Here is a 21,793-nt window from a genome sequence, read left to right on the forward strand (position 1 = left end):
GACATTAATATTTATTATATTTTATAGTGCTTTCTGTTTCTAAAATGCTTCCATGTATACTTTTTAATCCTTATATCAATCCTACAAAGTTATGTCAGAACTGAGGCTCTGAGGAGTTTTGTGATTTGTCCAAAATCACACAGTCAGTAAAAGAAAAGTATATAAGAAAGCAGTAAACAGTGTAATCAAGTTGTATTAATTATCATTACATTTTAACTACCTTCACTTAATATGCTTGAACTGCTGCCTTAAGTATCTAGAAGAAAAGCCAAAATATAACTATTGCTGCCTTTCTAACACCCATAATGCAGTTCCATATTAAACTGAAATGTACGTTAACCCAGAACAAGAGCTATATACCGTATATATAGCATAACTGCTTAGTTGCATTTGAGATTTTCTAGTCATAGTCATTGTGTAATGCAACTACTTCTCATAGTTCCCAGTATCATTTTCTGATAAATGAATTACTATATATTTAATGTAAAAATTCTTATACTAAGTAGAATAAACTTTTGACTTCTTTTTTTCATTAAAAAAAAGAAAGAAAAAGTACATAACAGCAACTGTTGAGTCCTGAGTGCTTACCAAGTATTGCCGACCCTCTGAGGCTGGTATAATTATTGCATATTTAAAATTGTAAAATACAGTTATTCTAAGGGGTTAAGTAGCTTGCTCAAGATTATATAACTAATAATTGTGAGGAAGGGGCCAGGATTAAAACCCAAACTATTTTGCTGAAACTCACACTCTTAAACATTACAGTCTATACGACTAGCCTCAATTGGATCTCCAGTTTGGCTCTTATTCCCAACATCAGAGATATGCATCCTTCATTTCTATCCCAATATACCAGAGTATGGATCAAGAGACCATACAAGTACTTAGTGCCTGACACATTTTAAGTATGCAAACATTTAGCTTTACAAAGTTCCATATGTGATTGATACATATCCCTACCCTTTAATCCCTCCTTCCCTGGTAAGGAATAAACAAACTAGGCATCTCTGTCTCAACACAACACTGGAGCTTACTGATATATTTCAAGTAGAAAAGCTTTTTTACTGCTTCTCACATATAAGCACTCAATACCATATAAATTCTTTGTTCATATATCCTGTCCAAAACATTCTTCATCCATCTTGCTGCTGGCCAAATGGTACCTAATCTTTTACACCTATCCCAAATAAGTGAGAGAGAAAAGCAACCTCTCACAGCTAGGAGATGGCCTAGCACAGTTAGGCTCTGATGTATTTCTACCAAACAAAATCTCACAGATGACCAGTATCAGATAAGGAAGGTCCACTATGACCATGATGCAAAGCCAAGTCTGTTTGAGTAAGAGTACAGGCAAAAGCAAGGTCTCTGTCCAACCATACAAACACACACAAAAATATCAGCTAACTGGGACTACTGCTTCTTTACCAGTTACAGTTTTAACCTGACCCTGTTCTTCTCACCTTCTAGATAAGACTTATTAAGATACTCAATCATAGCCCGGCCAGTGTGGCTCAGTAGTTGAGTGCCAATCTATGAAAACAGGTGGTCTCAGTTCCATTCCTGGTCAGGACATGCCTGGGTTGCGTGCTCGATCCCCAGTAGGGGGCGTGCAGGAAGCAGCTGATCAATGATTCTCATCACTGATGTTTCTATCTTTCTCCCTCTTCCTTCCTCTCTCTGAAATCAATTAAAACTATCTTTTTTTAAAAAAAGATACCCAATTATAGAACCATTCCTACTACTTGACAATACCCAATCCAGAGCAAACCCAAACCACTTCCTTGAATCCTCCCCAAAATTACCTAACAAAAGCCCCAATTCTCCATCCAGCACGTTCTTACTGTGACACTCCATAGTTCCTCATGGCATGTGACTTCCCATGTTGCAGAAAGCATCAATTTACCCAACTTTGTTTACCTATGAGGTGTGTTACTGATGGTGTTTGACTAGTGGGCATCAATATAAAAATCCTAGCTTAATCAACTGGACAAGCATCCTATTTACCAAAATAAATACAGGAAGAATAAGTTCTTTTTTCTTTGTGGTGAAAAGTTATAAAGTTACTTTAAATATCTGAATCTTCTTTACCCATTGGTCATCAAAATGGATGAGTTAGAAGCCAACTTATTACAACTGCTCAAAGCTCAAAATTGAAATGTAGATTAGAAATTCTAATATGAGAATCAACAACATATAGGTAGTAAGTGAAATCATAAAGTAGATGAGAATTTCAAAAGAGATTAAGGAGAGTGAGAAGCATAGGTAGTCAAGGCATAAACCCAAGGAAAGAAGAATCCTTAAGACAGAAATGGTACAACCAGAGGGATAGGATGGTATTTCAAGGGAGAAATGGTTTGGTGTTAATTTCTCAAGGTAAAAAAGAATGGAAAACTAGCTTCTATATTTAGTAACAAAGGGTATTAGTGACCTTGGCTAGAGAGGTTTTAATTGGTATGCTATCTTAGATTATTTTCTAACTATTCCAGGTTACCTCAGCTTCTTTTCTTCACAAAAATAGAATAGAACCCATGTGGGAGTTAAAAAATAAATCATATAAAATAAGGTCTAAATCCATTTTCAAGTACCTGCTGAATTAAAAAGAAAAAATGCTGATGTGGGACTTACATTAAATGTTGAAAGATGGGCACTTACAAAGACTGTCAATGAAAACTAGAGAATACTGCAAAAAAGTTATGTAATTCAGTTTTCAAACTCTTAAAGAAACCCTATTCCACAAGTGAAGTAACTAATATCTATACATATAAAAGCCTAAGCAACCATCTGATCATTTGACTGGTAGCTATGACGTGCCCTGACCACCAGGGGGTAGACACTTAACGCACAGGCATGGAAACATGGAACAGACTGATGAATCTCAGAGGGAAGAGGGATGGGGGGGGGGCAGGAAGAGATTAACCAAATATCTTGTATGCATACTAGAGGCCTGGTGCATGAAGTCGTGCACAGATGGGGTCCCTCAGCCTAGCCTGCGGGGATCACGTCGAAACAGGCCCAGTGCACGGATTCGTGCACCAGTGAGGTTCCTTGGCCTGGCCTACGGAGATCGGGCCAAAAGCAGTCGGGATGTCGGATTGCAAGAGGGCACAAGCCAGGCTGAGGGACCCCTAGTGTAAGTATAAAACCAAGTGCTCCAACTGAAGCACAGAAAGACAACTAAGACAAAGGGCAACACTATATTCCTCTCAACCTATGTCTTCAAAGCATTACAAACTGGCTCCTCAAAGTCTTGCACCAGGCACACTTTGCTACAGAGCCTTTGTACTTGCTGTTTCCTCTGCCCAGAATGCTTTTCCTCCAGATAGGAGAGTGGCAAGTCTCCCTACTTAGCTCAGTTCTTTACTCAAAAGTAACACCAGTGAGGCCTTCCCTACCAACATTACCTAAAATTTCAATACTGTCCTGTCCTCCTCTTTTCCTTAACATTTATCACTATCAAACATGTTGTTTTATTATTTATTCAATTATTTATCATTAAAAGAATCATGCTATACCAACTTTCTTAAAGCCCTCCCAAATACCCCATTTCTCTTTTGAAGGCAAGACACATTAAAACTTCAGGTTTAAATAAACAAATAAACGTGCTAGTCAGTGTTGCTCATCCACATAAAATAGCAATGCTTTTATTTTGGGAAAAGAAATAGATCACTGTTAATATCATCATTTGATAGAAGGGCAATCTCAGAATAACAGTCCTTTAACTTGAATAAATTTGGTTTGTGGGGAAAAAAATAGAGGGGGAAAGAGAACATAGTATATAGTCATAAGGGACCTGAATTCTAGCCTCACCCAGGTAACTTTCCAGATTTGGGTTTAATTTAGATGAAGATTTACCAAGAGTTACTTGTAGAAGGGCTCATTTTCAGTTCTAAAAAGAGTGGCTTACATATTACTGTGAAAAATCTAAGACTTTATCCTTCTTATAAGCTAACAAGTTATCCTACCAGTTTCATGGATGTTGGAGAAAGACACAAAACTCCCAGGTCAGAGACAAAGAACTTTATTAATCAGGGCAGCAGTAGTAGTCAGTTTTGTGACAGTTCTGTAAGCCCCCTATTCCCACAGGGTGACACAAAGAGAGCCAGGTAACAATTGTACATGCAGTGGGTTATGTTGCAGGAGAGAAACCCTGAGGTTAAGGAACCCAACTTTTTATAATGAGCATAAACATGCCTGTCCTTTGCTCTGAAGGCTGATGTTATCTTTACTATGCTGAACTAAGCAAACATTCTCTGAAGGAAGACTATTACTTTTTAATTTTATTTTTCAGTTACAGTTGACATTCAATATGCAATACAGCATAATGGTGAGAGTATCATACAATTTACAAGGTGATCCCCCAATATTTCAAGTACAAGGGCAGCATACATAGGTATTACAATATAATCTATAATAATAAAAGCACAATATGTAAATTGACCAAACGGCCGAACAGCGGAACAACAGTCCGGATGCTCTTCCAGCCGCCATGGATGCAAGGGATTGAGGAAGCCGCCACAGCCAGCAGGCGCCGGGGCTGCAAAGGCCTACTCCTGCACAAATTTCGTGCATCGGGCCTCTAGTTTACTATATTCTCTAAACTGTACATGCCCATGACTATTTTGTAACTACCAATTTATACTTCTTAATCCATTTATCTTTTTCACCCAATCCTCCAAACTCCCTCCCCTCTGGCAACCCTGTTTGTTCTCTGTATCTCTGAGGCTGTTTGTTTGTTCATTCATTTTGTTCTTTAAAGTCTGCATATAAGTGAAGTCATATGGTATTTGTCTTTCTCTGTTTGATTTATTTCACTTAACATAATACCCTCTGGGACCTAGAGTCTAGGTCCATCCATGCTGTCACAAGTAGTAAGATTTCACTCTTGTTTTCATATATGTATTTTATTGATTTCAGAGAGTAAGGGAGAGAGAGATAGAAACATCAATGATGAGAGAGAATCATTGATTGGCTGCCTCCTGCACACCCCACACCGGGGATCGAGCTCGAAACCTAGGCATGTGCCCTGACCGGGAATGGAACGGTGACCTCCTGGTTCATAGGTCGATGCTCAACCACTGAGCATGTCAGCTGGGCAGATTTCATTCTTTTTTATGGCCAAGTAATATTCCATTATAAATATATTTATATATATTCACCACTTTTTTATTGACTCATCTATTGATGGGCACTTGGGTTGCTTCCATATCTTGGCTATTGTAAATAACACTACAGTGAACATACGGGTGCATTATCTCTTTTAGAATTAGTGTTTTGGAATTCTTCGGATATTTACCCAGAAGTAGAATTGCTGGGTCATAAAGCAGTTCCATTTTTAATTTTATGAGGAACCTCCATACTGTTTTCCATAGTGGCTGTACTAATTTGCATTCCTACCAAGAGTGCATGAGTGTTCCCTTTTCTCCACATCCTAGCCAACACTTACTTGTAGTTTGTTGATTTATTGATGACAGCCACTCTGACTGGTGTGAGGTAACATCTCATTGTGATTTTAATTTGCATTTCTCTGATAATTAGTGATATTGAGCACCTTTTCATATGCGGGGGAAGTCTATTTTTATTATACTGAACAGCAAGCAAGCTTGCCCTTTGCTTTGGAACAATATCTGTATCTTCCAAGGCTGCTCACTATAATATCCTTGAAAAAGGTAGTCCGGAAAAAAGGCAGACAGTACCTCTACTTGCAAGACATGTATAACGTGTGAGAGACCCATGGAGAACTGTCTGTCTCCCAACAATTACCATGTCTGGCAAACAATACAAGAGGAAAAGCTAGCCTGACATCTCTGAATCCTATATTTATCACAAAACACAAGTTGTAAACAAGAAGCAGCCTGTCAAAAGCCAGGTCTAAGAAGAAAAATAAGAAATTCTATATCTTTCTGGAAAATGACTTAAACTAGTTTAACATAACAGCAGCATTTTTATAAATTTCACTAAACATTAAAAAATGCAAATAAGCTTTTCCCAAATCAGCGGTGGGGGTGGGGAACTTAGCAGACACTATGTACAAAGTACCATTCTACTGAGTGAGTGGTGGTAGAACACAAATAGAATCTGTCATCAAGAAACTTCAAGTTTAATAGAGATGAAAGGTATCTGGAGATAAACATGATATGGGATCAGTGAAAAAATAAAGCACATAAATATTTTGGAGTTAAAAGAAGGAACGTGACTTCTAGCAGTGAGGAAGGTTTATGGAGAAAGTGTGCCTTTTGAGGTAGACTTTAGAAGTAGTTGTTAGAGATCAAGGAAACAGGGAAGAGAATGGGATATTCATCATAAGAGAAGAAGGTAGTTGAAAATAATGCCAACCTGCAATTTCAGTCTACTAAAAATATAGTCATCAAAAAGAATGGTAAAAAAACAGAATTAACAGGATTAAACTACAGTGTCCATAAATATAAATGGGTCTTGAATGCCAAACTTCATTTTGATTTTTTTAGTAATAGAAAAGTGATTGAAGGATTTTGGGAAATAATATGAGGTCATAAAAACTAATATTTATAGCCGGGCTGGTGTTGCTCAGTGGTTGAGTGTTGACCCATAAACCAGGAGGTGGAGGTTCGATTCTGATCAAGGCACATGCCTGGGTTGCAAGCTCAATCCCTCTCTCTCTCTCCCTTCTTCTCTATGAAATCAATAAAAACATATTTTTAAAAAACCAAAAACTAATATTTATAAACAGTGATCTGCCTTAATGGCTTGAAATGGTCTTCCAATAAGTCAGTGGTTCTCAACCTTCCTAATGCTGCAACCCTTTAATACAGTTCCTCATGTTGTGGTGATCCCCAACCATAAAATTATTTTCGTTGCTACTTCATAACTGTAATTTTGCTACTGTTATGAATCGTAATGTAAATATCTGATGTGCAGGATGTATTTTCACTGTTACAAATTGAACATAATTAAAGCATAGTGATTAATCACAAAAACAATATGTAATTATATGTGTTTTCCGATGGTCTTAGGCAACCCCTGTGAAAGGGTCATTCGACCCCCAAAGGGGTCGCGACCCACAGGTTGAGAACCGCTGCAGTAAGTCAAGTGGAAGTTCTTGACTGAGTGTTTTCATAAAAATCACTAGTGAAATTTTAATTAATACCCAGGCCCCACCCCAGAGATGCTGATTCAGTAAGTCTGGAGTGGGGCCCAGGAATATAAATTTTAAAAGTTAAAAGTTCCACAAGGAATTCTAATATATACATACCTTTGGTGGAGAGCTGCTGTTAAGTAATCACTATGATAAATATCCCCACTCTTCTTGTAACTGGATTGCTTTGCACTAAGTAGTATGCATAGAATACACTACTCAAGCGTGAGAGAAAACACTGAAATTGAAGCTCATAGCTCTCTGTGGTCTTCCCCTTCTTCCCACACATAAAACCAAGTAGGCAAAAGCTGGAAACAGAAAATCCAAGCCAAGGAGAATGTGCAAGCTACATCCAAGCATGTGGCAGCAGGGAGAAAATGAAGGCTACAAAGATTCTTTAGGCAAAGCTTGACAAATGATAGGATTAAAAGAAGAAAAAAGAAACAGTTCAATGATAACATATTTGTTTGATCATTTACATTCACAAACCACAAGACAACTAAGAAGGCTATTTCACAAATATTCTCATTTGTTCATCAAGTCTATGTCAATAGTATTATCAAAATCTAACAAAAGAGGGAATAAAGACTCAGAAAGGTTAAGTTTACTAGGTCATAACTTAAAAACAAAAATCACTAAGCCTGGATTCAAGTACAAATCTTTCTGACTCAATAATTTATTAATTATTGCATTATTTTCCAAACAAACAACTATATAAAAAAAAAAACAACAAAAAACCAAAACAAGAAAAAACCCTACTTTTGCCCCACCGCATATATAGGCAACTCAGGGACAGCCTTTTCTGATATAGTAATGAATAAGCAAAGACATAAAGAACCAGTTATAGGGACATTTGGGCAAAAGGAAACAGCATGTAAAAAGCAAGCAGCCCTAGCCGGTTTGGGTCAATGGACAGAGCATCAACCTGCGGACCAAAAGGTCCCAGGTTCAATTCTGGTCAAGGGCACGTACCTTGGTTGCAGGCTCCTCCCCAGCCCAGGCCCTCGTTGGGGCTCATGCAGGAGGCAACCAATCAATGTCTTTCTCTCACATTGATGTTTCTCTCTGCCTTCCCCTCTCTCTAAAAAAAAAAAATCAATGGAAAAATATTCTCAGGTGAGGATTTAAAAAAAGAAAGGCAAGTAGAGCCCAGCCGGTGTAACTCAGTGTTTGAGTGTTGACCTCTGAACCAGGAGGTCACAGTTTGATTCCGTCAGAGAATATTGAACTGGGATGTGGGCTTGATTCCCAGTGGGGGGGCATGCAGGCGGCAGCCAATCAATGATTCCCTCTCATCTTTGATGTTTCTATCTATCTCTCCCTCTCCCTTTTTCTCTGAAATCAATAAAAATAAAATAAATTTTAAAAAGGTAAGTAAAGGCATGCCTAGTGCATGCAAGACAGAAATAAGATGGTCAGTGAGGCTGTTGTGGAGTGACATGGGAGTGGTGGAAATGAAGCCTCAAAATGGGAGGTAAGGGTAGATAAAAGACCTTATTAATTCTGTTAAGTACTTCAACTTTTCTGAGAGGAGAAGCCTTTGGAGGGTTTTGGAAAAAAAGAGTGACATAACCTGATGTGCTTTTTAGAAGGGTCACTGGCTGCTGTGACAAATAGTTCATATGAGCAGCAAGAGTGAAAGTAAGGAGACTATCTAAGAGTAGTGCAAAATCTAAGCAAGAGATAATGGCTTACATAACTTTTCTGGATAATCCTATGAAAAAAAACAACTGTAAATAAACTCACTCCCACTCAAAAAGCTTCCAGAATGGAGAACAGTATGGAGTTTCCTCAAAAAACTAAAAATGGAACTCCCATTTGACCCAGTGATACCACTTCTAGGAATATATCCCAAGAAATTAGAAACACCAATCAGAAAGGATATATGCACCCCTATGTTCATAGAAGCACAATCCACCACAGCTAAGATTTGGAAACAGCCTAAGTGCCCACCAGCAGATTAAAAAACTGTGGTACATCTACACAATGGAATACTACACTGCTGTAAAAAGGAAGGAACTCCTACCATTTGCAACAGCATGGATGGACCTGGAGAGCATTATGCTAAGTGAAATAAGTCAGTTGGAGAAAGATAAATATCACATGATCTCACTCATTTGTGGAATATAATGAACAACATAAACTGATGAACAAAAACAGATCCAGAGACAGGGAAGCATCAATCAGACCGTCAAACCTCAGAGGGAAGGCAGGGGAGGGTGGGGGTAAGGGGGAGAGATCAAAGAACTTGCATGCATGCATATAAGCATAACCAATGGACACAGACACCAGGGGAGTGAGGGTATGAGCGGGGGGGGGGGGGGGGGGGGGGAACGACAATGGGGGGATAAGGACACATATGTAATACCTTAATCAATAAAAAAAAAAAGTTTCCAGAAAAAACAATAAAACAAAAGATTAACAGATCCCTGTTAAAACCAAGTAACTAGAACCAAACTTCCTAGGATTTTAGTGAGATGTATTTCTGAAGATGGCATAATTAAACAGAGCATATTTTCTATGTGAACACTACTACAACCATGAGTTTTAATTCCTAACCAAGACTTTCACATCATCTTCTAAGAGCAGTAATAAAACAACCTCAAGCCTCTTTATACTTTTTAAATGTCAACTATTCTCCGAATCAAAGGGTGTTATGAAATTAGAGTTAAGAGAAACCATACATGGTACAGAATAGACTAAACTTAACATTTTATACGTGCTAAAAAAGGCCTAGAATGATTAAAGGATTTGCCCAGAGTAACAGTTACTAACATAGCCCAAAACTAGAAGTCAGGACTCTGGAATCCTAATACACTATCACTTTACTGTCTTATAACCATTGCTTTTAAAAAGAAAAAAAAACACCTTCTAGAAATGACATGTTAACTGAATATACTGACTATGCAAAAGGACCTAATAAGTGCTCTAAAAAACCCTGACAATGCTACTGACAATACTATGAGAAGCTACCAAACATTAATAACCATAAGCTGTTATAACAAAAAAGTAGTTAATTAAGAATCAATTTATTTACTTAGATTTCAAAAGGGCTTTGGGTAAGGGTGGGGGACAGTTGGTGTTGAGTGGGCTTGGGGTGTAAGGTGAAAGGACTAGAAGGACAAGTAAAACTTAATAGTTATTAACACATTAAAAGATGGGGAGAATGCAGACTGGGTTGAATGGGAAAGCACAGAGAGGAAAAACTAGGTTTGCCATTTTATTCTACATATTTTTCTAAATTTACATTACTTAAGTATTTTTAGAAGAAAGAAAACAGATGTTATTCTGAATCCTCCAAAAGCACTCAATTCCCTCTTAACTAATATGAAGAAGTTATGTAGTCATTCTTGGGCTATTCTTTGAAAGCATAATCAAGTCTTTTGTTATAACTTTTATGAAAGTTCATAATGTTCAGGCACATATATATTAAAATGCTAGCCTCAAAAAGGTACCTTTTACTCTGATTTCCAAACTTTATTTAATAAAACAAATTTCTTCAGTCTAATTGGGCAAGGGGAAATGTATAGAAAAAGGAATTACTATTATAAAATAGTAACAGACATGACAAGTAAATAGCTATATATTTATATTATTTTACCTATAATAAAAAGGAATTTTAAAAATCATCCTTCAACAAGTGACTGCAGAACATCTAACACTGTAGAATACTCATTCATTTGCATGCAAAAGGAAAAAATAAGCAGGTTTAATGTATTGGGGGGTATTCTGAGTATTTTTAAACTCAGAAGATCTCAAATATTTTAATGATGTACACAATAAAATCCCACACCCCAAAGCTCAACTTATCAATGAAACTGTCTTCTGTCCTTCCTTAAATGGACACATCTAGATTTGGTCTAATCATGCATCATTCCTAGATTCTGTAACTCTTCCTATAAAAATGAAAAATGTACTATGCTTGGGAGGGGAAACAACATATTGAAGTATGGTACTTGGGTAAATAGTAAAACTAACAATAAGTTCTATACATTAGGCCTAAATCAAATTCATCTCAACATGCAGTGAGCAGGCAAAAAGTCTGTTTTTGATATGACTAGTTAAAAGACAATACTCAATAGAATATTGAATGCCAGCATCAACTATTCACAAATAAATGAGCTCCTATGTAATCAGCATCAAATCACAAGAAAGAAAACACAAATGACTTTTTTTAAAAAGCTCTCGAATCTTCAAGATCAAACACAATAATTAAATAAATAAAAAAAATCAGACCTAAAGGGATTGTTTTTTGTTTTGTTTTGTTTTTTGGAGAGGGGGAATGTAGAAGAACTTGTTCCTTACTTTCTTTCCATACTTGCTTTTTTTTTTTTAACCTGTTCTAATGGTCACCCCACCCCCTTTCCCCCCCTCCCCCGAAATCCACACCTCTGAGCTTTCTGGTATCATTTTCTAATTAACTCATCCTGAGCAAGATTCCATCTCATCAACTGAGCAAAATAATCCTAGAAAGATTTCTTTCTGTATTTGTTTGTGTTTTTAGCATTTTAGGAACTGAAAACACTGCTTTTATAAGACATCTCCTGTCCTAAATGGAAAGAGATGAAGACAAGAAAAAGTAGCCTGATGTGTGAAAATTGAAGAGGAATTTTAATCAGAAAACTGATCTGTCTATAAACCAAAAAGCTTTGCCTGCAGTCACAAGGCAAGAAGGGAGACTCATATGATTTAGCCCCAAATATATACATGAATATCCCAAGTATATATGAAGTTTACTTTAATATTCCAAGTTACTCAGAACTAACCACTAAAATTACAACAATTTACTTTATTGGCTATTTTTAAGGCTTATTTATTAGATACTTATTTAAGAGTTAGTTATAAAAGACTTATTTTACACTAATTATAAAATCTGTCTCTAAGTCATTTTCATGGAATCACACAAAACAAGCTGAATCTTCACAAAAGCTATCCTATTCTTCCCTAATATTCAATCTAAAACATCCTAGAAATTTATATAGCCCTGGGTTTGTTTATTACTTATAAGAGTACTCCAAACCCTAGAGTACAACATAGGCATTTGTATGTGCACCTACACACAATTCAATGAGCTGAATTAGATAAAATAATACCTAAATTCTCATTCCTAAGATTTTATTAAATATACTTTTAAGATTTCCTTTTTTAAAATTTAACTTATTTAGAAGTTTATTTAAAATGGGATTCCCTTAGAGCAGTGGTTCTCAACCTTCTGGCCCTTTAAATACAGTTCCTCATGTTGTGACCCAACCATAAAATTATTTTCGTTGCTACTTCATAACTGTGATGTTGCTACTGTTATGAATTGTAATGTAAATATCTGATATGCAGGATGGTCTTAGGAGACCCCTGTGAAAGGGTCGTTTAACCACCAAAGGGGTCGCGACCTACAGGTTGAGAACCGCTGCCTTAGAGTGTCAGCCTGTGGACCAAAGGGTCCTGGGTTCGATGCTGGCCATGGGCGCTTACCTTGGTTGCAAGCTCCTCCCAGCCCAGGCTCTGGGTGAGTGCAGGAGGCAACCAATCGATGTGTTTCTCTCACATCAATGTTTCTCTGTCTCTCCCTCTCTCTAAAATCAATGGAAAAATATCCTCTGGTGAGGATTAAAAACAAAACAACAACAAAAAACTTCCTTACTAATATGCCCTAGTTCTCTGACATGAAAAAAACAAAAAAAAACTTAGTTTTGAAATGAGATTCCCAGGTCTATATGTGATTTCAGTAATAGGAGCTCCCAAACTGTTTCTAATTCAAACACCTAAGAATTTTATCCCATACACAATAAACAATAGTGCCATATATGCCTTTTCAGAAGCCATAAAACTAAAGTTGCGTTGGTGGTATACAGGTGAGCACAGCTGTTTTCCAGAAGCTATAAAACTATATTCCCACTGCTGAGAAGTCTTAAGAAAAAAACTTTTACAGGAATAAAATGGTATCTGCACTAAGAAAAATAGATAATGCTGAAAATGTGTAGAAAGTAAAATGGGGGAACAGGGTAGAATTATACCTATTAAAACTTTTGAACACTAGATAGAATTAAGAGAGTTTGGTACATTAAGGAACCAAGAGATCACAAACTATTTTTGGCTGTGATTATAATTATAAGTAATATGCAAAAGCTAGTGGTTTCGTGGGTAATATTTTCTCTTCCAAATTATCCCTGACCTTATGGCTGCTTAATTTTTAAATTAAAAAGGAAAAATATAAAGCTGTTTCCGTATCATTTAGCCTTAAAATCTAAAAGAGAGAATATAATTACCCCTTCCCTTTGGGAGAAAAGCATGTTGCTGAATTTAACTTAGAAGTGCCATTAACTAAATTACCCATGGCTGAGATTGCGAAAGTAGAAATATTAATTTTTCCACGATGAGAAAGCTTCTAAATCTAAAAACATGCATTTATGAACCACAAGATTCTACTTTCCTGATTTGAGGAATTTCATGTCATACTGTCTTTGTTTTAATTACATAAACCTCCAATATTTCAGGAAGTAAAACAGCTAGTTTTGCCCAATTAAGTTTCTGAAACCAGGGACTAGTGGGCAAAGGCGAGGCCATTCATTCCATCTTCATGAAGTATCTGTACATACTATAATGGAAAAGCCTGTCTTCTTTCCTGTGTAGGGAAAACCCCAGTTCTTCTCTGTGTTTCTTCCCTGTGTGTTCTTGTACTATTCACACGTAACATTTCACTTCTGACACTTCTGGTCACCAAGTGTGTGGAGGTTTTACGCCCCCCACGCCCCTCCACGCAAGTAATTCTCTGTAATACCAGCTGTGTGTCCTACCAATCAACTCAATTCTAACACTGTCCTCCTAGAGACAGCATCAGATTCTACAGGTTAAGGGCTCAGTCCCACAAGACTGCTCCCACTGCCTCCACTTTAGAAACCTGTTGCAAGCCCAGGTTATCATCAACTGGCTATAGGTCAGAGGTTCCAATGACCCCCTGCCTTCCCCCACCCCTTGGGTTCAATTAAGCTGCTAAAGCAGTTCCAGAATGCAGGGAAACACTTACCCATGTTTACCAGTTTGTTAAAGAATATAATAAAGCACACAGATAAATATCTAGATGGAAGAGCTGTGTAGGGCATGGCTTGTGGGATGGGGCTTGGAACATCCATGCCCTGTCCAGGCCTGTCACATTCCCAGCACCTCCATGTGTTCACCAGCTCTCCAAACCTCATACTTTGGGAATTTTATGGAGGCTTCATTACGTAGGCATAATGGATTATTAACTCCATTGTCAGCCCTTCTCCTGTCTCAAGAGAAGGGGGAACGGGGCTGAAAATTCCAAGCTTCTCATCTAGGAGCCCACCAGTGTTGCCTCATTAGAACAAAAGACATTCCTATCACCCAGGAAATTACAAAGGTTTCTTTTCAGGTGCCCTGTATCAGGACCAAGGGTGTGTGTGTGGGGGGGGGGGGGGGGGGGGGGGACCAAAGACCAAACAGCACAAGCACAAAAGATGCTCCTAGTGCTCTTATCACTTAAGAAATTACAAGGGTTTTAGGACATCTGTCCAAGGAACTGGGCAGAGATCAATATATATTTTTTATTACCTCACACATACAACCATCAAACATATGGATAGAGTTCAACCCAAGAACACCAAAAGGGAAAGTATGAAGAGAACCTACAATTCTTAGAGAAAAGAGAGATGAGGTAGGAAAAGCTGTAAATTGAAGTAGGAAGATCTCTGGCTTATGTGTGAATTAGCCTTAATAAAATAATTCTTGTTGGACTCAGAGTTTCCTGAGCCCAGAATTCCCAGGTGCTCATCTAGGAGTCACCACCCTTTAGTGCAGTGAAGGCGAACCTATGACACGCGTGTCAGAGGTGACACACAAACTCATTTTTTTGGTTGATTTTTCTTTGTTAAATGGCACTTAAATATATAAAATAAATATCAAAAATATACATCTTTGTTTTACTATGGTTGCAAATATCAAAAAATTTCTATATGTGACACGGCACCAAAGTTAAGTTAGGGTTTTTCAAAATGCTGACATGCCGAGCTCAAAAGGTTCGCCATCAGAGCTGCCCATACAATTGAGTTCAAAACTTTCTATCAGGGAAGCAGTAAAGTCTAGAAGGCTTCAAACCTAATTCCTGAATAACCTCTATTTGGTAATATAAGAGTTCAACCTAATAACTGTTGAGATGGGAATGAAGATAGCTCAGTAGATAGTCCCATCATTTGGTCAGAAACATCCTCAATCTCCAACAGCAACCAAGAAATAGAATAGCTTTGTACAAGATGGGGCTTAGAATGAAAACTGTAATCTATCAACTTAAACAGAGCATGAATATTACAATATTACAGCAGAAAAAGCCTCCCCCTACTCTGATACACATACCCAAATGTTTATTTCCCATCTTCTTCAAAATGAGTGTGAAGGGAATGAATTCTGAGCAAATCAGGAAGGGAAAAAAAGACCAAAGTTTCTAAAGGGAATGTACAGAACACAGAAGGTATCAAGTTAATAGTGAAAAATAAGACAAAATTGACAAGCAGTCTGGGTCCTAATATCACCCAGTCAGCACATTCTGTCCTTAAAGTCCAAATGAAAAGCCAAATTATAATCAAAAGGCGAGTACATTCCCCAGGGCACCCTCCCCCAAGTGATACCAAGGTAAAATGATTTATTCTTACTTTCCTTGAACCCCTTCTTTCCACCTTCATGCTGACCATAGTCTTCATATTAAAAAGTCTTTGTTCAGACTGGCCACAAAACAATTATTACAGTTTTAGTTCTCTTTCATAAAATATTTTCATGCCCCCTAATCTATCTCAACTCCCTGATTTAAATAACCTTGACTATTTGGGTGTTGGGCCATCTCTTCCATAGGCTACCCAGCTGTTGATTACAATTAGCTTCATTCAGGCACTAACGTTGGGTGAAATTCAAAGAGCATCATAGATCAATCTCCTAAATACTAATATAAACACTGGAGTGACTTCCTTTTAGAAAGCTTCATGAATAAGAATAAAATGATGAATAAATGTAGTAGAAGCACATTACTTTAGATTACCCTCTTTGAGGGACTGGATAACACCTTCTACTGCAGTCAAGAGTGATGAAGATGACCACTAACTGTAACACCAACATCTGCATAGAATCACAAAACCAAAACCCAGAGCTCCTTTAAGAAATCAGGTAGAATTGGCCTGGCTGGTTGGCTCAGTTGGTTGGAGCACTGTCCTGTACACCAAAAGATTGAGAGTTTTGATTCCTGTGCATATGTTTCTGTTTCTCTCCCCCCACCCCCCATCCCCAAAAATCAATAAAAATATATCCTCGGGTTAGGATTAAAAATAATAATAATAAAAGAAAAAAGAAAAAAAAATCTGTTAACGTGAATAGCAAGAAACACGAGATTTCCCTAGTTTATTTTGAAAGAACTCCAGATATATTGTACAACTTCCTCTTATAGCACACTCAAACAATCCTTATACTCAGGATGGTTAGATTTTCTTATAACAAGAGCCTTCCTAGTGAAGTCCGTTCAAGGTAAAAAGATTCAGGCAAAATAAACATTTAACACAAATGAGAATTCTTTAAATGACTTTTCATCCAAAATGACTGCTTCACATAAATAAGCGGGGGGAAAAAGTCCTAAGCTAGCTCTTTTTATTAATAATCTTAATTGACATTGAGATTATTTCCCACTTAAAAAATTTTAAGTGTACAATATGTAACATGTACAAAAATTAGAAAATTAAATGTATAAAAATCTGTAATTTTTAAAAAATATATTTTTATTGATTTCAGAGAGGAAAGGAGAGGGAGAGAGAGATAGAAACATCAATGATGTAAGAGAATCATTGATCGGCTGCCTCCTGCTTGCTCTCCTACTGGAGATCGAGCCCAGAACCCAGGCATGTGCCCTGACCAGGAATGGAACCATGATCTCCTGATTCTTGGGTCAATGCTCAACCACTGAGCGAAGCCAGCTGGACAAATCTGTAATTTTTTTACAATAAAAATTTCACATGTAAAAGTTTAAATTACATTTTTGATAGTTTTTTTCAAAGGCAGACCTAGGAATTTTTTAAAAAGTCACCTCTACTCCTGAATTCAGCCATAACAAAAGGACAATCTAACTTAACAGCATTGACTCTTTCTATTGATTTTTACACTTGAAAGTAAGACCAAATTGTCTACTGAATAATTAGCAAAACTATAGTCTCTTTACCTGTTTATAAATGATAAGACAAAATAACTATACAACCCAGCGCTTTAAAGTTTTTGATGTTAATGCCAGACATACTGAACTATTTGAAAATGTGTTTTGTAAATTCTGGTTGATTAAAAAGATCCTTAACTAAAGTATTTAAATGGAAAAAAATATGTATCTTGTTGACAGTTTTCTTCCACTAAGTAATGCCTAAGAGATTTAATATCCATCCATTTGAAGGGAAGGATGCCCCTCTAATTGCATCTGGCTGACTCTTATCTTTTAAGTCTCAGCTGTTACTTAAACTCTTTCAGAGGCCATTCCAGATTAGAAGCCCTATTTATGTACTCCTGATAGCACTTTACACTTCCACTAACATAACATTTATATGCACTGTACTGTGACTGTCTGGCAGTGACTGTCATAAACAGGTGCTAAATATATACTGAATGAAGAGGTCAAAAGTGAAATGGTCAGAATAGTCTTCAAGTGATAGAGAAGTCAACCTTTCAGATTGAGCTGTACCTGTAAATAGGGGTGGAGGTGGGAACAGGGGTAGGAAGGCCATGGGTGGAAGAGTAAACTCCTTTGTGAAGGAGAAAGGCTTTACAAGAGCTTCTAAAAGAGTAACAGTCAAACAGGGCAGTAAGACTAACAGACTATATAGTGATTTACACCAACCCATTCACTTTTATAATGATACTAGAGGCCTGTAGCATGAAGAGATTCGTGCAATAGGCCTTCCTTTCCCCTGGCTGCTGGCACTGATTTTCCTCCGGCACCCGGCACCCAGGCCTTCGCTTTGGCCGGGCTCCAGCCAGAGCCAGCCCCGGGGCCATGAGGCTTCGCTGCACAGCCAGCCCCGGGGCCATCAAGCTTTGCTCCACTGCTTGGAGCCTATGTATGCAAATTAACTGCCATCTTTGTTAGGTTAATTTGCATACTCTCCTGATTGGCTGGTTAGCATAGTGAAAGTACAGTCAATTTCCATGTTCCTCTATTATTAGGTAAGATACATGATTGGCTTAAAAATTAGATGAATCAATTTAAGAAAAAGAATACATATTTTATTTTTAAAAGTTACTTAAAAGATTCATAAGGAAAAGTCTCACCTGTCCTGGGATCAAAGAGCTGATTAGCTTCTAAATCTGTAAAAGTATTAGAACAGACAGGACATTTGAAGGAAGCCCGGTTGGTGGAATCTCTCTCATCAGTTTCAATCCTCCTTCTCATGTGGTCCAATTTATATTTTACCACATTAACAAGAGTACGATAATTGATAAAGTAGTAGTTATGGCGAGTGGTTTTCCCATCTGCAGCAGTCTCTACTCTCATTCTGCATTTGATGAACTTGTCTCCCTTTAAATTATTCAAAACTGAACGAAGCTGCTTCCGATCAAACTTGAGCAGCTCCAACATATCCTCCTCTTTCACACAAGGGTTCCGGATCAAGATGTCCAAGGCCAAAGCATGCTCAATGCCATAGAAGCCCCGGATCACATACTTGGCTAACCTCTTCAATGATGCAGGAACCTCGGTGAGGACATCGGGGTCTGCCATCTTTAGCGGCAAACTTCAACTTTAAATGTACTGAATTCAGAAAAAAAGAGAAGATTACACAGGCACAATGAGGACACAGTAATCATTTTAAATCTAGAATAATCAACTCATTAGGTAGCTATCACTATTCTTGGAGTGCCATTATAAGACTTATAATGCCAAAACATTTAACAGAGAACAAGATTTTCCTCCGAGTATACAAAATATTACACCTAAAAAGCTTGGCATATTTCTTAAGTGATTATTTTCATGATCTACAATGTGTTTGATTAAAAAAATTAACATTACTTATAGCAATGATACCTATCAAACCCACTTTATTTCAGTAAGAAAAACACAAAAAAATTAAATAAAGTCTTATTAGTCTTAATGCTATATAGATCAGTGATTTTCAACCCTTTTCATCTCATGGCACATATAATTTGTAACTTCCATGGCACACCGGTTATGGTGCATTGGTTGCTATCATACTTTTATTTGACAATCTAAGGGAAAAGAGGTCTTTTAAATAGCCAGGTATTCCATGTTTTAAAAATTCTTGTGGCACATCAGCATGCCTGTGGCAGTACTCCAATTGAAAATCGCTGCTATAGATCTTTGGAAATGCTGGGTTACGCCCAACTCCCGCGCCTCCCCCCCCCCCCCTCCCCAAGAAGTCTAACCATTAGCATATCCTTAAAGTGTCTTTATTTCTTGAGAAAAATTTTTCTACCAAGATAGCCCTGGCTGGTATGGCTGAGTTGGTTGGAGCACTATCCTGTGCACCAAAGGGCCACAGGTTCAATTGCAAGTCAGGGCACATATCCAGGTTGTAGGTTTGTTCCCTGGTAGATCCCCGGTTGGGGGTACAGGAGGCTTCCAATCAGTGCTCACATCAGTATTTTTCTTTCTTTTTAAAAAGAATATATTTTATTGATTTTTTACAGAGAGGAAGGGAGAGGGATAGAGAGTTAGAAACATCGATGAGAGAGAAACATCGACCAGCTGCCTCCTGCACACTCCCCACAGGGTATGTGCCTGCAACCAAGGTACATGCCCTTGACCGGAATCGAACCTGGGACCCTTGAGTCCGCAGGCGGACGCTCTATCTACTCTGCCAAACCAGTTAGTGCTCACATCAGTATTTTTCTCTCCCTCCCTCCCTCCCTCCCTCTCTAAAATCAATAAAAACATACCCTTAGGTGAGGGTTAAAAAATATAATTTAAAAAATTTTCTCTCAGAATAGACCTAGAATGTTTTACATAGTCATATGTAAAATCACAACAAACCAAAAAACACATAAGTAATCACCAACTGGGATGCTTAGCAAAATTATTACTATAAATATGAAAGAAATTAACACTTAGATCTAGATAGCTTTACCAACCTTGTTAACTTAAATCTATTGATCAATACCATATAGTCCTTAAAAAGCAAACAAACACACCCCCCAAGATATCCTTAAATACTGGACCTCCTTGCAAAACAATTGTACCCAATTCTCATATCATGACCCAAAAAGCTCTCTTTTTGAAGCCCAAAATGGCATGGGCTAGACTTTCACGTGATTGTTTTAAAGGATGGGCTTTGGAAGTCAGAGGTGGACAACCTGTGCTTTAGTAGCTGTGTGATCCTAAGCAAATCGCTTAAACCACCACAAGCCATACTTTATTCTCCTAGCGAAATAACAGTATCAGCTATCTCAATCAGGTTGCTGTGATGAATAAATGAGAATGTAAGTAATGTGCTTAGGAAGCACTTATTAGTAGGAACAGCCCCCACATCGCCCTTGTGGGGGTGGCTCAGTTGGCTGATCATTGTCCCATGCACCAAAAGGCTGCTGGTTTGATTTCTAGTCAGGGCACACACCCAGATTGCGGGTTGTTCCCTGGTAGATCCCTGGTCAGAGTGGGTACAGGGGGTAACCAATTGATGTTCACATTGATGTTTCTCTCTCTCAAAAAAAAAAAAGAAAAAATCAATTAAAACATTTTTTTTTAAAAAAGAATAGCTTCCATATAGATTTAATATGTCCCAAAGTAAAAATGGTCAGGCTATCCAGACATACTGTCAAATGAAATTCCCTATACCATAGGGAAATTTTTAAGAGACATCCCATTGAATAATTTCAAAAGGGAATCATCTTTTGTTAGTAACACTGCTATCTACGGAATCTTTTTATTTCAAATCAGTGGCTATCAACAGTATCTCCTTTCATAAGAAATATTTTTATATTCACAGTATTATACTAAAAAGATATTCCTAAATAACCAATCTGTACACATTTGGAGAAGGGGGGGGGGCGGATATAATGCCCTACATGCAATAAAGAAATAAAAGGAAAGTTAGTTACAATTAAATATATATTTGCTATTGTAAACCTTCAGGCATTGACTATGAGATAACAAAGTAGCACCTAGATCCAAACCTGTGGTCTTAACACCTTCCTGTTATTCCAAGGATCAAGGGTGCCAAGCAAGTGCCTGGGTTCAACACCAAAGTATCTAGAGCAGTGATGGCGAACCTTTTGAACTCTGCGTGTCAGCATTTTGAAAAACCCTAACTTAACTCTGGTGCCGTGTCACATACAGAAATTTTTTGATATTTGCAACCATAGTAAAACAAAGATTTATATTTTTGATATTTATTTTATATATTTAAATGCCATTTAACAAAGAAAAATCAACCAAAAAAATGAGTTCGCGTGTCACCTCTGACATGCGTGTCATAGGTTCGCCATCACTGATCTAGAGCATACTATCAGATGCATTTTGCTCTCCTTTCTAATTTAGTTGATACACTGTACTTGAACACAGCTTTTTTTTGTGTTTTTTATATGCTTAATGATTGGCAGAACACAAAACACGGCTTCAGAAACATCCAATAGACCAAAGAATGGCAGACAAATGTCAAAATAACCTACTTTTCCAACATTATTTCCCCTCCCTGACCTCCG

At 37.5% G+C, this 21,793-nt stretch overlaps 1 protein-coding gene across 5 annotated transcripts in view; it reads right to left on the bottom strand.

The window, feature by feature from the left end:
* Positions 1-21,793, bottom strand: part of GTF2E1 (general transcription factor IIE subunit 1) — a 44,531-nt gene that overhangs the window by 19,699 nt on the left and 3,039 nt on the right. For 4 of the 5 annotated variants that reach the window (XM_059687730.1, XM_059687732.1, XM_059687733.1 and 1 more), the window contains one exon: positions 18,410-18,887. In XM_059687730.1, coding sequence (XP_059543713.1) covers positions 18,410-18,857 — 448 coding nt within the window. In that variant the 5' untranslated portion in view covers positions 18,858-18,887. Of the gene's footprint in view, positions 1-18,409; positions 18,888-19,661; positions 19,747-21,793 lie in introns of all 5 variants that reach the window. The other variant, XM_059687731.1, reaches the window with a different exon arrangement.

Source organism: Myotis daubentonii, chromosome 3 (assembly GCF_963259705.1).
Source record: "Myotis daubentonii chromosome 3, mMyoDau2.1, whole genome shotgun sequence".
NCBI classification, from domain to species: Eukaryota; Metazoa; Chordata; class Mammalia; order Chiroptera; family Vespertilionidae; genus Myotis; species Myotis daubentonii.